Below are 16,961 nucleotides of genomic sequence, written 5' to 3' on the forward strand. Positions count from 1 at the left end.
AGTATGCTCGTAATCAAATCATATTTTAATATATAATCTATGAAACTAACTTGACTAAATGAAAACCAACTTCTTGGGTCTTTGTGTTATTAGAAACATTTAAAATGCTGTTTCAGCTTGTAATCTCAGTGGCTCAGGAGGCTGAGACAAGAGGATCGCAAGTTCAAAGCCAGCCTCAGCAAAAAGCAAAGCGCTAGACAACTCAGTGTAGACCGTTTCTAAAGAAAACAGGGCTGGCGATGTGCTCAGTGGTTGAGCGTCCCTGAGTTCAATTCCTGATGCATGCCCCACCCCCAAAAAGCTGTTTCATCATATTTTGACATTTTAAGAAAAAAAAATAAGACAAACTATATAGTTCACATATTCTAAGTAATGCATTAATTTCTGCACTATTTTTGTAAAAATGAAACTGATCTTGGGGCATGATACACATCCCAACATTGGTCCCATTACCTCTTTGGGTCCTGCTCCAGAAAGGAAGCTGAGCTCGGGCGGTGTGTGTGTAGAACACCCTCACGTCTTGAGGGGCAAGCAGGTCAACAAAGTGAGAGGACTTCAAGAAATCTTTCTTACAATTCAGGATCAAAGCAGCCTGCTCAGATATGTGCACTAACCTTCCAGAAAGAAACGAAAACACGGCCACAAAGGTATCCTATGAGAAACCATTTAAGACAAATGCAAATGTTATGATACTTATGGGAAATACCCCAAGAAAGGAAAGTTTCTTCTAGATTTCTACTATAATCAATAACCTAAAACATATACAAATCCTGAAAAGGCAAGAAAATTCCAAAAATAGTTTCTTTCAGCATTGCTCTTAGAAAATATCACAAAATCTGCAATTCACCTGCTGAAGGTTTGATTTCTATGCCAAAAAATACACTGGCTCCTTCTACACAGACTCAAAATACATGTGGCACAAAAGCTTCCAAGTCCTTCTTCAGAAATCGTGCCTCACACCCAGGGAATTCGCTGCCTTCTCAGCAAGTTCTGTGCCTCCCCCAGGAAGTATCCCTGAAGATGCCTCCCCCAGCACCACTGCTCTGATTATCCATTAGACACAAATAGGATTTGTTTATGATCAGCCACCATTTGTAGTATCATGTTTTCCTCTTTAGCTTTATTTTAAAGATCTTAGAGGGAAAATGTTTTCTTAAACTTTTTTTTTTAAAGCTTCACATATCCTGCTACAGTATTATGCACATACTAGTTGTTAAAAATAAGCTCTATTAAAAAAAAGTAGCTTTTTAATATTTTTATATGAGCTTATTTTACAATGTTACAAAATCGTTGTTACAAGTATGTTGAAGTCTAAATATAAAATTAAGTAATCACTCTATCAACAAAATGTGAGGCCTATTTCCCTGTCAACAAGACAAAAAAAAAATTATCTTCCAAAATTTCACAAAAAATGAGAGCATCTCAACTCATCTGTTCTATAAAACCCAATGGTAATAACCTGAAGTAGTAGATGTTGAACCTAAGAATGATACAAATAGAAATTAATAATCTGGAGATGAGAATAAAATGTAGGAAGTTACTCTGCGGCATTATTATTTTTCCTCTTTTTTAAAAAGCATTCTCTCTGTATGACTTTTTTCATTGGTTCTTTGTAGTCTATAGGATTCATTTTGACATAATTATAAAAACCTGGAATATAATTTGTTCTAATTCATTCCCTAGTACTTCCCCTTTCCCCTCCTCTCTTCCCTCCCCTTTACTGATCTGTTATTTGTAGGTTTGTTTTTTTTTTTTTGGTAATGGGGATTGAACTCAGGAGCACTTGACCACTGGGCTACATCCCCAGCCCTTTTTTGTATTGTATTCAGAGACAGTCTCACTGAGTTGCTTAGGGCCTCACCATTGCTGAGGCTGGCTTTGAACTCGCCATCCTCCTGCCTCAGTCTCCTGAGTTGTTGGTATTAGAGGCGTGTGCCACCGCTTCTGGCGTTTTTTGTTTTTTTTTTGTTTTGTTTTTTTAAGTTACTGTCTTATGGAAGTACATGATCATGGTATGTTCATATTTGTACCTAGGAAAGTTAGGTCAATTTCATTCCGCTGTCTTTCCCTAACCCCTTCCCTGTGCCGTCACTTCATTCCCCTTTGTCTACTCCACTGATTTCTTCTATTCTCCTTTTTTTAACACCCCTCGCCCTTATTTTGGATTAGCTTCCATTTTTCCCTCTTAATTTAAGAAAACTCAGGCATGCTAAGGGGATAGAAGCAGCTGGTGAACAAATGAAACTACTGCCCAGTACACAACACACTGCTTCGGTTTTTGGATGTTCTCTGGCAAGAGAAGCTACACATGCCTTTTGAGCAGTTTCTCCTCTGTTTACCTCAAACTGTGGTTCCTGAAAATTTCACTCAGAAGCTCCAGAAGCTCCTTAGGAGAAGGAGCTAGAAGCTCCTTAGGAGAAGGCACCCAGGTTGACATGGGACCATTCATAAATTCTTACTGTGTTCTTAGAAGTGTGTTCAGAAGCAACAGTAGCCAGCTCCTTCAGACTGTACACAGTCACTTCCCTCTCAGGTGCTCCGTTTAGATTGTGAATCTGGAAAAATTCACTGTTTGCTAAGAAACACAGGGAAATAAACAGTCCAGTGACAATGGTATCTTCAGGAAATCACATTTAGCATTACTAGGCAGGCTTATTAAGAAAAGAACACCTTAAGAGCATTTCCCTCAAATCAAGTCACTTTCTGCTTACATCTAAAAAACTGACAATTATGCAAACTTACACTGTGAATTTTATGACTCTGCCTGTTCTAGGTCATAAGAAGCAAGATTCATTTAATATACTAAAACAAGTTAAAAAAGCTTCAGACACAGGCAATTTTTATGGTGAGAACATTACTTCAGCATTCTGAAGCTATAGGTTACAGATGAAGCACAGAGTTTTGTGCTGAAGAGAATATGATTGTATGAAATCTCCTGAAGAGAAATGTCAGAAAGAAAAAGGAAAAAGTGTTTAAAATTGTTCGTTTTTAATTTGGCAAATTCTTAGCATATCATGACTGCATTTTCAAAGCATGGGTAGGACGGGAAAAGGTAAACTGTATTTAGTCAAATGTGTTTTCTCATGTGACCTCCACAGGAGACAATGTTTAAAAAGTCAGTTTTCAAAATGTACTTATCCTAAATTCTCTCTTGCAACAGATCAGCAAAGTATTGCATAACTACTAAACTGTTAGCCAAATAAGTTCTCCTGGTCTTTCAAATTTGAAAAATTAAGACACTAATGAAATCAGTCTCAGATGTGCTCAAGAGATCTTACACAGAAAGCTAAGACTCCTGTTCATCGCCAAGGTGCACCTGCGCCTGCGCATCCTCCGCAGCTGTTTACCTTGCACACTGCGCACGCAGCGAAGGGCATAGTTGAGGGCGTCTAGGGTGCTTGGTTTACTGCGTCTCTCTGCTGGGAAATATTTTTTCATTTCTTGGACAACCATTAGAAGTTCTTCTGAAACTCTGTTTCGATCTTGTTCCCTGGAAGATAAAAAATGAGAAATAGGGGCTGGGGTTGTGGCTCAGCGGTAGAGCGTTTGCCTAGCACGTGCGAGGCCCTGGGCTCCATCCTCAGCACCACATAAAAATAAATAAAATAAAGGTATTGTGTCCAACTACAACTAAAAAAATAGATATTAAAAAAATGAGAAGTAACAATGTTGCACATGCAGGGACAACAAATTACTTTCCAGGGTCACTGTGCACACCGACTCTTTCATTTGTTTATGCTTTTTTTTTTTTCCCTTTTCCTTTTGGCACTGGGGATTGAACCCAGGCGCGCTTCGCCCTGGAGCACACACCCAGTCCTCTTGGAGACAGGGTCTGAGTTTCCAGGGCTGGCCTCAAACTCCCGAGATGCTGGGATTGCGGGCAAAGAGACAGAAGGTCACTCTCCACTCCCATTTCCCACTTGGCCGGACCTCAGGGGACCTCTCGGCCACTCCGTAGCTCTGCTGTACTCTAGTCACCGTCTGCGGCATCCCAGATCCCTTCGCCCCGATCTCTCCCCGCACTTCCTCCCGGGGTTAAGAACTCAAGATCACAAGGGCCCGAGTCCTGCTCTCCCAGTCCCTGCTCCAGAGGGACAGCAGACGGCAGGGGTGCGCACGGGCGGGGCGTCACCTGTGGCCGCTCTCGGTGCGCGTTCCCTGCCGCCGGCCCCCGGGTCCCCGCGTCCCTCCGCGAGCGTCGCCGCGGGGCGCTCCCAGGCCTTCACGGGGGTCCATGGCGCGCCGAAAGCCCTCGGCCAGCCGCCTGCTTCTCACTCTGCAGTCGGTGGCAGGGAAGGACCTCCCATCGTGGTCCCCGCCACCGCGCTGCGGGAAGACCAGTCACCACAGCCCGCCACCTCCGGTCGCGCTCATCTCAGGGGCACTTTCCTCCTCGGCATTTCACAGAAGTTCGCGCTTCTCCCTCGCGGAGGTCCAACCCCGGGGAGAACACGAGGTGACAAGCGGCACAAGCGGCACAAGCAGCTCGAGCCCCTGCGCGGCCCTCTGCCGGGTCCTCGCCGCAACCACCGTCCCCCCGGGCCGTGCTGGAAGCCGACGTGCTCCCAGAAAGCCCGCCGGCCGAGGGGCAGCTCCACGGCGCAACGTTCCGGGGCGCGGGGGCCGAGCGCTTGCCGCCACCGCGGCTCCGCCAGCCCTGCCCGCCAGCCGCGCGCGGTCTCGAGGCTCGCCGCGTGCCGGGCTACTGTCGCGCCGCGCCCCTCGCGCGCCACGGGACCGGACCCCGCCCCCTCGGCGCGCGATTGGCCGCGGCGGCCGGGTGCGCGGGTCCCTATTGGCCCGGGGGCGGAGCCCGAGCTGGGCCGCCTGGGTTATATAACCGCAGGGAAGTGGGCGGGGCGAAGCCCTAGAGCACGTTACATAACACGTCGGTTAAAGGCAGCGCTCGGCCAATCCTGGCCCGCCGGCGGGTGGGCGGGGGTGGAGTGGCCCCGGAGGAAGGCCAGGGCCAGCTTGCGGGAGTAGGGGGCCGGGCTCCCTGGGGGCGGGGCCAGTGGCAGCTGGCACGGCATTGATAGGGTACTGGAGCTGCTAGTCACGAGTGGGCGGGACCAGGAGGGGTAGGCGGGTCCGGCGCGGCCTCCGCCCTAGCTGCAGGCGGGGGCGAGGGTCCTGAGTGGCGCTCGCGGGTAGACAGGTGGCTTTAACTGCGGGAGGGGAGTCCCGGAGGCCTTGGGACGGTGCTGTACTCTCCGGTCTTTTTAGTTCCCATTGTTTTCCTCTTTCCTAATATTGCTTTCCTTCCCTAACTCGAGGTTAGTGGGGCGTGCTTGGAAAAGCCGGCCTCAGGGCAGCCCAGGTAAAATGCAACTCGACCTTCAGACAGAGAAGTTAGACCCTGAAACTTGGCCTTCCTAAAGTTAGCTTTAATTTGGCAACTGGAGGAAGGCACGTGTTTGGAAAAGATGGTTCAGAAAAGGGAGGCTTGGAACCCTTGGAAAAAAGTCTGGGCCTGGGGATGTGGCTCAGTTGTAGAGCGGTTGCTTGGCTGCATGAAGCCCCCCCAGCACAGCCCCCGCCCCCAGCACTGCTGAAACCAAACAGTCCGAAAGTTCCTTTCGGTTGGTATCTCAATTCATCCCGACAGAAAAAGTGCATATCAAAACCCTACCCCTCGGCTGCCTGATACATCAAAAAATACTCAGTTAATTGTTCCATGAATCAAAGTTGTGACAAAGGGAGAGGGGGAAAATGAAGTGACAGTTGTCCATATTATGTATTGGGTAAAACACCTGTTTTTCTAAGCGATACTCTACCTTGCAACGCTGTTCTCCCAAGCTGTTTTGCCAAACTGCATTCCTTCAACATTGAATGCGTATCTGGGCAGGGATGACTGTTAGCTTTGGAGACAGAATGGTGGACACACAGAATGAACGACGCTCAGGGAGTCTACATTTTGAGAAAGACATCAAGCATGAACTACTCCAATAAAGGAAGTTCAGAAAGCACTAGGTGCTGTGTATAAAACAAGCTAATGAGATGGGGTATACCTGAGATAGGTGGAGGTGAAAGGCACTTTAGCCAGGTGATGTGGAATTGGAACCCTGGTGATGATAGAAGTAGGCCTTGGGGCTGGGGAAGGAGGCCCAACAGAGCAGAATAGACCACAGACCTGGACAGGGAAACTTCTGCTGTTGAAAAAAACAGGAAGGCAGTAAGCTTTGCCTGGAGAAGAGAGGCCCAGAATGGTGTGAATCAAGATGGGAAAGTTAGGGCTAGATCATGGTGGGGCTTGTAATACAGGAATGTATTTGGATCTGTTAATATAGGCAAAGTTTTACTTCACAAGGGCTATATGTTTCCTAGTTGCTAAAGAGTAAGACTTGGAAGTAAATATAAGGGAAGGGGGAAATACAGGTGGCAAAATACAAGAGTGTGTTTGGAGATGTCCCTCACCCTTCCAAGCTTATCTACTCTACGCATGTCAGGGTCTACCTAATTCTCCATATATAGAGTCAGCTCTGCACATCACTTCTGAAAGAACATATTTAAAAACCCCAAAGCCAAATCCTGAACCTTTTGGTAACTGTGTGAAAGCCAGCTCCCCACTCAATGCTGAAAGGCACTTTTCAAAGGGGAGTGGTATGCTTCTACCCACTCTGGTTTGGGGAAACTAAGGTACCAGAAAAGAGTGTGTCCTGGAAGGGTACGGATGGGAAAGAAGAGAAAGTGCAGTGTGTAAGGGAGAGGGAGGAAGTGGCACAAGGAATGCCATTTTCAGTACTTGGACCAGGCAAAGCTATTGCTAAGGAACACAGGAGCCAGAGTCATATTTATAAACACTTTATTCAGGTCATTATAGCGCGTGAGTTCCCATCTAAATGCACAAATACAAGCGAGGTATTCCTAGGTTAATGCCAGAGCCAGTGAGTTACATGGGACTGCGTATTAAGGCTGAAGGGTGAGCACCAAGGATTCAGAATCAGACCCAGCCAGGGACCCTGTGCTGAGGGTGTGCAGATGTCTCTAAACCAACAGCTGCTTTCTCATGGCTGGGCATACTGCAAGGCATGTCTCCAACATTAAATCATCTCAGTGATATCAGGGAAACAGATATAAAGAAATGGAACCAGTTCCTGGTGCAGCTCAGCTGTTGCTGCTTTGTAAAGTCATACTAGCATGTAAACAAAGCATTTTAGAACATTCTAGTAAAAGTGGGCCACAGAGCAATAAAGCTCATGTGTTTTTCTCTCTCAGTTCCTCCTAACCTGCTTTCATTCACACTGGAATTCCCACCTTTAAGCCACATACCCTCATGTTAAGTCTAATGTATGTAACAAAAAGTCTCTCAGATGAGAATAGCTATTTCCACAGCAACATCCTGTGCAGTTTGTCACTGAAGAAAGCAGGCATCTTGGCTAGCTATCCTTTGTGAAGAGTCACCCACCGCTAACCAATGCCTCATCACAACCATAATTTAGAAGACTGATTTAAGAAGCAGAATATGAATAAAAATAGGAAACAAACTTCAAAAAACTATCACCTCTGAGGACTGGATTAGGTAATGATCAACTGCACAGGTGGTCTTACTTAAAGGGCTACAAAACTGTTGCTCAATTATTAGAAAGACAATAGAGCCCACAGCTGATGGTTTGCAAGAAGCTGGGAAAACTCTTTGTTTACAAGTGTGAGATGAAACAATGAGAGCCTTGCTCCCCTCTCAACCCCACTGCAAAAGGCTGAAGCAGAAGGGATGGGCCCCATCTACAGCGTTTCAGAGACACGGCAGTGCTCAGGGTGTGGAAGGTCCACACACAACATTACCATTCTCCTTTTGAAGGACACCTTGAATTCCATTTGGCACTTTTCTGAATTTATCTGTCAGGGACAGACTTAAGGAAAATTTATTCATATTTAACTTTTTGGCAAACTAGGAACTTTGGTCATGTTCATAGTTCTATAAAAACTTTTTAAAGGGGTTATTTCTAATTAATATTTTAGCAAGTGATATATATAACAATAACAAGAAAATAAACATCTTCATATCTAATGAAAGAGCAAAAATTCTTTACCAGCATCTTATTTTAAATACAGCAAGAGTCAGTACTGCTTACAAAAAGAAGACGGTTACAAGGAACCAGAAAGGTATCAAAATAAGGCACAGCATGTTATTGTCACAGATCAGTATTAGGCAGTAGTGTTTTTCCTGGAAGGCACAAGTTGGAAATCTGATTACCCAAAGATTTAAAATGTGGCTCTGAAGATAATGTCAAATGACAGGAGAAAGAACTTGGAATGGATTCCCTTAACTGGAATCAATGGCAATGAATTAGTGACAACGTTAAGTCTAGATACAGTACTCTGGAGTCCAGATGTCCTCTGTTGCTCATAGGTAAATCTGTAAAGGTACTGTGCAAAACGGGGCAAGCTGGCCCTCTGGTTTGGAGTGCATAATAAAAAACAAGGCACACAGCCTGGAAACCAAACTTGAACTAACAAAAATAATCATTTTGGAAATAACAGTAGGTAAGCTGGATAATGTAGTAGGTTCTAAGTCGAAAGTCTTGAAGAGGTTTCCTGGACAGCAGGGTTGAGTTCCACCTGTTCTTCATTAAGAGACGCTCCATACTAAGATGAGGGGAGATTCAAAGACGAGGAGAAGGGCAGTTTAGTCTTTCAGAGAAAATCCAGAATGAGCAGGGACTGCGATCTAATTTTCTACAGGCTACAGAGGGCTGGAGACTAGAGCACAAAGCAACCAAGCCACCACACCCATTCTCATTGAAAGGAAACATCCACCAGCATCCACGTAAGCAACAAATGGAAAACACACTTTTCTAGTTCCCAGATACTGGTCCAAAAGTGGCAATGAGTTCTTCCAATATTATATGTAATAGTAATGACAGTAAGAGTTGTGATATTTATATAACTATTTTTTAAATTATATACTGGGTACCATCCTATGCACTTTGCATATATTTAATTAGATTTGTCCTCCTAACAAACAAGCTAAGTACCATTATTATCCCTATTTTACACATGAGGAAACTAAGGTCCTGAGACATTAAATTGCTTGTCTAAGACCACAGAGCTGGATGGTGGTGGAGCCAGGGTGGATCAGAGGCAGTCCATGCTTTTAATCATTACATCACAATAAAAGGAAATAGAAAATAAAAAATATATTCAGAAAGAAAAGCCAGTTAATAGAGATGAATAAATTTTCCCTAACCTCAAAGGATCAATGTAAAAAATCTTGAATTTTAATTATACAAAACTCAAGTATTAAAACATTCGCTAAGGAAATTCATAAAACCCTTGGACTGAGCTAACATTCAGAGGGGAATTCTGTTCTTTACCTGCACACAATCATCTGGGAACACAGAGTAACTCACCAATGATGATGATGACGATAATGACCAGAACGCTGATCCCTATTGCCCACATCTGCAACAAAACACATGTCCATTTCACACTTCAACAGACCAGGAGTGCTTGCTGAAGAGCATCATGTGAGGTGCACCACAGCTGGGAGCAATTCATAATTTCTAAAGTCTGAATTTAATATTCTCAATTAGGACTTGAAGGTTATTTACTTGCTTTTAAAAATACGTTCCTGGGCTGGGGTTGTGGCTCAGCGGTAGAGCGCTCACCTAGCATGTGCGAGGCCCTGGGTTCAATCCGCAGCATCACATAAAAATAAATAAATAAAGATATGTGTCCAACTAAAAAATAAATATAAAAAATTAAAAATTAAAAAAATAAAATAAAAATATGTTCCAATGATCTGTGGCCCCTAGAAAGGCATCTGCTTGTGTATACACATTTTCCAGATAAGGAAGGGCTACTAACCCCTGTCCAGGTATCTCAAGGTGTCACTTCTCAACTTCGCAGAGAGGACTGGTTGTGTGTGGGATCTGATCATGGCACGTTTGTTTACTAACTATGTAAAATCTGCTTCAGGCCATGCACTCTGTGTGGCTGTTTTCTCATCTTCTGTTAATGGACCTTTATTTTATTCATTTATTTATATGCGGTGCTTGGAATTAAACCCAGTGTCTCACACATGTGAGGCAAGCGCTCTACCACTGAGCCACAACTCCAGTCCCCAGTTGACCATGCATTTCTTTCCCTTGACCTTGGAGCCATTCACAGAACTACCTGCAAACTGACCACCAAGGCCAGCCTTCTCCTCTTAGTCTGTGTTCATGGTTCTGAACGGCTCAGGTCAGAAGGGGCTTCTGTCTGTGATTGCTTTGGGACAATCTTGTTTTACATGTCTCTTAAGATTAGCCACAGAACCTGGGAGTCCTACTTATGGGTGAGTAGAAGGGATGCTTATTTTAGATCCAAATGTTCATGCGTACAAAATCAAACCCACATCCTAGGTTCATGAAAGTCCAGCATTTGTAATCCTTTGAGAATGGAAAGGGGGCTTAATGGAAAGATCAGTTAAGAGAGTTACCTTGCAATTCTTCCACCAATATTTTCTCTTCAACTTGGCAGCACTTGTCTCAAATTGAGAAGCTCCTGCCTGCAACGCATCTGCACGGTCGTCCAGCTCAGAGAGCTTCTGATCTCTTTCTAGCACCTTGTCCACGTTGACTCTCATTATGTCCACAACCTAAACCAATGTGATCACAGTAAGTTACATATAAAGGAATGGGGGAACCAAAATCCAAATGAAATTTATTGGCACACTGTTTTCCAGATCATCACTTTATAACTTTGAGCCAAACTTCATTAAAAAAAAAAAAAAAAAAATGGGCCCTAATCTTTCATGATAAAACCATTCATAAACTAAGGATAGAAGGGAACTTCCCCACAATTAGTATCATTCTCAATGGTGAGAGGCTGACAGCTTTCCTTCTAAGATCAGAAAGAGGGAAAGGATACTTACTTGCACTACTGCTATTCAACACTGTACTAAAGTCCTGGCCAGACCAGTTAGTCAAGAAAAGAAAAAGCATCCAAGTTGGGAAGGACGAGTACAACTATTTCCATCTATAGGTGATTGTATAGATACGCAAAAATCCCACAGAATCCACAAAAGCTACTAGCCTTAATAATTCAGCCAAGTTGCAGAGTCTAAGATCAACGTACAAATCAGCTGTGTTTCTATATGCAAGCAATGAGCAATCTGAAAAGGAAATTAAGGAAACAACTGCCTTTACAACAGCATTCAAAAGAATAAAATACCTAAGAATACATCTAATCAAGGAGGTGAAAGACTTACAGAATGAAAACTAAAAATCTCTACTAAGAGAGAGTAAAGAGCAGCTTAAATGGGAAGATATCCCAGGTTCAAACATTCAAACTTAATATTGTCAAACTGTGAGGGTGGCAGTCCTCCCCAAAGTGACCCTGAGTCAACGCAATCCTGATTGTCATTTTTTCCCTCCTCTCAGAAAAATCCTAATGCTATTCCAATCACAGTGACTTTCTTCCATATTAATTGTAGGGAGACTTGAACAGGCAAAATGATATGGAAAACAGCTGAATAAGGTTGGAGGATTCACATCTCCAAATTTAAAACCCACTACAAACCTACAGTAATCCAAACTGTGGTACTGGCATAAGGACAAAGACCAATGGAATAGATCGAGAGTCCAGAAATCAGAAAATCACAAATCAACTCAACCATTTCCCCCTGCCCCCTTGTGCTAGGGATGGAACCCAGGGCCTTGTGCATACAATGCAAGGTAAACTCTACCACTGAGCTATACCCCAGCCCAAATGGCCAACTGACTTTTGGGGCGGGGGGGGGGGGGGGGGGGTGTCAAGACCATCCAGTGAAGAAAGGAATAGTATTTTCAGTAAATAGTGCTGGAACAACCAGTTAGCCACACGCCAAAGAATGAATCTGCACCCCTACTTCCCCTCACACAAAAACCAACCCAAAGCAGATCAATGACCTCAATGTAAAAGCTAAAACTATAAAACTCTTAGGAGGAAAAATAAGGGTAATCTTCATGACTTCAGATTTGGGCCTGAATTCTTTAGTTTGATACCAAAAGTAAAAGCAACAACAACAACAACAACAACAAAAAGATCACTAATAAACTGGGCTTGATAAATATTAAAAACTTCTTTTACATCAAAGTATGTTATCAAGAATGTAAGTCAATCCATGTAATGAAGGAAATATTTGCAATCATATATCTAAAAATGGCTTAAGATCCAGGATACATAAAGTATTTTTACTAGTTAAAAACAAAAAGACAGACAACCCAATCAAAAATAACCCCTTCTTCAAAGATATGCAACAACCCTATAAGCACATGAAAAGATGTTCAATATCGCTAATCATTTACTCATGCAAATCAAAACCACTGCACACCCACAAGAATGGCTCTATTCCAAAACAGAGAAAACAAATGCTATCAGGGAAATAGAGAAACAGGAACCCTGGGGCACTGCTGATGGGAAATAAAATGGTGCAGCCACTGGGTAACAGTTTGGTAGTTCCTCAAAAAGTCAAATATAGAATTACCATAACGGTAAGGCCACTCCTAGGTAGACACTTAAGAGAAATGAAAACTATGTCTAATCAAAATCTTGTTCTTAAACACTCATATAAGTACAAGTCATGAGACTAAGAGGTGGAAGCAACTCAAACATTAACTGATGGATAAATCAACAAACAGTGGCATAAAACACAATGGAATATTACTCAGCCAGGAAAAGGAAAGGTACTGATACATCTATCAACTTGGATTAATGTTGAAAACATATTAAGTAAAAAAAAACAGACATAAAAGGCCACATGTTTTATGTTTCTTTTAACGATTTAATAGGCACATCCATAGAAACAGAAAGCAGATGAGAAGTTACCAAGGAATGGGAGAAAGGGGGAATGGGGAGTGATTACTAAATGGTTAGGAGTATTTTCAGGGCTGATGAAAGTATTCTGAAACTAGAAGAGGTGATGGCTGTCAACACAATGAATACACTAAATACTTTAAAATGACTGATTATGTGTTAAGTGAATTTCACCTCCATAGAAAAGGGGGAAAAATCTTTCCTTATAATTACTTTGGTTAAAAAAATAAATGCAATTTGATTTTGTAAGTAAACAAAAGTTTCAGGTGAAAATCTAAAAGTTTCAGAATTAAGTTCATAAACCATCAAATCAAGACATTATTGTATGATTTAACAATATATCCAACTTAACTTTAACTGTACTTTTTAAGGGAACTAAATGCAGAAAGACCAAGATATTTTTGTTGGACAGTGACAGCTTTTAGGAACATGGAATTATGAGACAACTCCTCACACCATCTTCATGGGGTCCTTCATTATAGTGAAGGTCTTCTAACTCAAGAATTCTATAAATATAGATCAGTTGGGCTAGAGCCGTTCGTCAACATCCACCTTCTGTGTGCATTCAATGGTAACTGTCAGAGAAGAACTCTACAGACTTGCTCAGGCTGAGAAACTTGTTAAGACAGGCTATAAGACAAGGCATTCTAAAAAAAAAAAAATGATCTGAAGGACTTGTTCCTTGCTTGAGCAATCTGTAAACTTGATCCTTAAATTTTTCATTACCCTATTTTATAAATCAATTCTTGGAAAATGTTACCAAATGTTTGTGTTTTGGGTATATGATTTGGGGGCAGAAAAATCAACATAAAAACAGCAAAGTCTGACCTCTGCTTAGATCAGGGCTTCTAGAACATCAGGGGGCAGATTTTTGCTACAGTTAAAATTTACTTTATATTCACACTTTTTTTTTTTTTTTTTTTTTAGGGCAGAACCCAAAAACAACTCAGTTTATTCCAAAATATTTCTAATTCCTAATGAATTAACTACACATTTCCCGTGGCCCCATGTTTATCGCTGACTCATCAATTTAAAACACAAGGCGTACATTTCCCACATGTCCCCAGTTCTGCTATATTCACACTTTTGATTTTTTTTCCTAAGCAGAATTATTTCCAGAGTGTTTCCAAATTTGTCTAAAAATCTGTCTAAGATTCATATTTTAGAATTTTAGAACAATACCTCATCTACTTGATTTTGTGTCTGTTGAATTCTCCGATTACTGCCAGTGGCAGCACTGGAACCTGCAGGCGCACCTGCAGACCTGAAATGTACAAAGAAACAAGCACATACACATTATGATTCCACAGACATTTCTGTAAACACAAAGACTCCAGTCCAGATTCAGAACTAAAGCAAAGTAAGAAACAAAAACAAAAATAAACTTGTACTGCAATAATGAACAAGGATTCTTAATATCCTTCTTAATTCCCAAAATTGTCCCACATTATAAAGTGATAAGGGTCGAAAATGAAGGTTTAATAGTATCTTCTTTGTGTCACTGAAGTGCCTGATCCCAAGATAGGTACACTTTTTTTTCTAATTGTTTTATTTACTTATTTTGGTACTGGGGATTGAACTCAGGGGCACTCAACCACTGAGTCACATTTCCAGCCCTATTTTGTATTTTATCTAGAGACAGGGTCTCACTGAGATGCTTAGCATCTCGCTTTTGCTGGCTTTGGACTCTAGATCCTCCTGCCTCAGCCTCTGGAGCTGCTGGAATTACAGGTGTGTGCCACTGAGCCTGGCTCTAATTATTTTTTACTTGTTTTAAAGCACATATCTGCTTAAATCCACTCAATATTCTCCAGATTTTTTTACTGTAGCAAAGACACACATAAATTTTAAAAAGTAGGAAAAAAACTAACTTATAGTTATGAACAATTACAGAATGGCCCTTTTTCATTACGAAAAAATAGAACCATTTACAGAAACAAGATCAGGAACACTGAGATAGAGATGGGGTGGTATGAATGGATGAATTGAAGCTATGCTGTCTTAGAAAGGTACTCATTTTTTTTTCTTACAATCTTCATCAAATGTTTCATTTTTCCCCATGCAGATCTTTATAATCACTCCAGCTTTGAAGTCCTTATTGCCTCCATTACTTGGCTGGCATCACTTTGATTGCTCTGTATATACATGATTTTTAAATATATATAAAGTCTTGCCTACCCTAATAGAGCACAGGTTCCTGGTCTCAGAATTCTCTTCTCTGTATCCAAGACAGTACCTAGTACGGGCCTTGCTACACAACAATCAAGGATTCACTGACTCAACAGTTATTTCCAATCTACATTGTGTCAATAACCAGGAACCAGGGGACACAGCAGATCTGAGTGCTGCCCTCAAAGAGTTTAGGGTGTGGTAATAGATAAGGACTGGACTCAGGAGCTGCGTAAGCCCTGTCCAGGTACTTCCTCCTTGATCCTCATAACTCTCAAGGAGATACTCTGTTACCCCCATTTTACAGATGAGAGGAGTGAGGTTTGGAAATCAACATAGCTGGCTGCAGAGAGCCAGGTCCTAATTCCTCAGAGGTAGCTCTCCCCTTTTCTGGCACAGCAACCTGGACAGGTACACTCCAAGTGCTGCGCTTGGGCTTCCTCTGTAGGTGACCACTGGGCAGGCTGGAGGGAAATACTGGGTCCTCGTGATTCTCTGAACGTTCCCAGTGGAAACACCGACTATTTAGGGGCCAGTGCAAGGCGGCTTTTGCTCAAGCCCAGGGCGAAGGCCCGCGGTCCCGTGGTCTCTCCAGGGCTCCCGGGCCCTCACGAGCTGCTGGTCTGCTCTGGCCGCAGCGGCCTCACGACGGGGCCCAAGTCCTTTCGCTTGCACTTCCGCAGCCCAGCGGCGGCCGGGCGGGGAGCGGGCGCTCCCGGGCGAGGGCAGTCGTCGCCGGCCTCCTGCGGACCTCGGGGAAGGAGCCAGAGTGCGGGTGGGGCCGCCGCTTCCTCCGGGAAGCGCGGCCGCCCCGCCCGACGGCCGCGGGGCGCCCCGGGGGACCGGCGGCGCCACTGGACGTCCCGACCCGTCTGCGGCCGGCCCCGGGGCCGCCGCCCACCCCCAGGCCCCGGGCGTGCCGCGGAAGCCCGCCCGGCCTCGGCCCGCGTCCGTGCGGCGGACGGCCACCCCCGGACGGTGCGGGGGACCCTGGCGCCGGCCGCCGCCTGCGGGGCCCGAAGCCGCCGGCGTCGCGGCGCGTCACTCACATTTTGGCGGCGGGCGAGGGTCCGCGGAGCTGCGCAGCGGGCTGAGGAGGCCGGGGAGGTGGGCGGGGCGGCGCGCCGGTGACGTCTCCGGGCGCGGGTGGGCGGGGCGCGTCGGCCGCCGGGGGCGCGCCGGAAGTGGGCGGGCCGAGGACGACCGAAGGGAGCCGCCCCTGCCTGGCCCCGCCCCGCGTCCTGCGGGCCTGCGCGGCCGGGTGCCGGGTGCCAAGCGGGTGCTGAGTCCGGGTGCGGAGTCTCCGGCGCCGGCCCGCACCGCCGTGGCGTCCCTCCCTCCTGGTCTGCAGGGCGCCCGCCCAAGGTGCCTTAGGCGCAGGAACGGGGATGTGAGGCAAGCGCGGGGCGTCCGGGCAGTTTCTCCGGTGGAGACATCAGCGACCGCGTCCGTGCTTCGCCTTAGCGTCCCAGGTGAACCTAGTGGTCCTGCGGAGACCCTGCGCTTTTCGAAGAAAGTGGTTACAATGAAGTAGGGAATCCTTTGGAGGCATCTTCACAGCTTGGGTCGGACGAGGTTCCCGCTCTTTGGGCTAGAAGTTTATCTTGTATCCGTGTGACAGGCAGGATACAAGAAAAATGCCACCCGGAGCACAGGACCAGGAGAGGAGTCTGCAGTGGGACCACTGGATTGCTGTTTTCCTCTTCCGGATTTGTCCCATTACCAGGGCAACTCCTGCTGTGACAGTGGCCCACTTTATGCTTTGAATACAACCCTCGCTGCTCTGCCACTGCGACTTACTTTTGAAATGGCCATGTTTCTGTCTCCTCCTCTCCCCTTCCCCCTACCTAATCTCAGGGGAAACAGGGTGGCCTTTCTTCCTCATCCTAGGCGGAGTTATCTGCCCTGAGTACACACCCGCCATAGGAACAAAGTAATCAGGACTTTGGGGATGGTACCAGAAAATCTCAGAAAAGACTATCTTCCAAATTAACAAGTGCATTACAACTCCA

General features: G+C 44.7%; 2 protein-coding genes across 5 annotated transcripts in view; both read right to left on the minus strand.

Moving 5' to 3' along the window:
* Positions 1–4,677, minus strand: part of Per3 (period circadian regulator 3) — a 58,668-nt gene extending 53,991 nt beyond the window's left edge. For all 4 annotated transcript variants that reach the window (XR_013091860.2, XM_076861371.2, XM_076861370.2 and 1 more), the window contains exons 1-4: positions 4,133–4,677; positions 3,348–3,490; positions 2,460–2,575; positions 454–652 (exon numbers count right to left, since the gene is read on the minus strand). Coding sequence is in view for 3 of the 4 variants with exons in the window: in XM_076861371.2 (XP_076717486.2) it covers positions 454–652; positions 2,460–2,575; positions 3,348–3,490; positions 4,133–4,236 (562 nt within the window). In the remaining variant the exon portion in view is untranslated. The remainder of the gene's footprint in view (positions 1–453; positions 653–2,459; positions 2,576–3,347; positions 3,491–4,132) is intronic.
* A 3,374-nt stretch (positions 4,678–8,051) lies between these two features.
* On the minus strand, positions 8,052–16,071 carry Vamp3 (vesicle associated membrane protein 3). The gene is made up of 5 exons (XM_076861372.1): positions 15,999–16,071; positions 13,963–14,044; positions 10,424–10,582; positions 9,354–9,405; positions 8,052–8,589 (listed from the first exon to the last, which is right to left on the minus strand). Coding segments are annotated over exons 1-5 (312 nt in total). The 5' UTR covers positions 16,001–16,071; the 3' UTR covers positions 8,052–8,572.
* Positions 16,072–16,961: the final 890 nt, after the last annotated feature.

The sequence above is a fragment of the Callospermophilus lateralis genome, chromosome 7 (genome assembly GCF_048772815.1).
Source record: "Callospermophilus lateralis isolate mCalLat2 chromosome 7, mCalLat2.hap1, whole genome shotgun sequence".
Lineage (NCBI taxonomy): Eukaryota > Metazoa > Chordata > Mammalia > Rodentia > Sciuridae > Callospermophilus > Callospermophilus lateralis.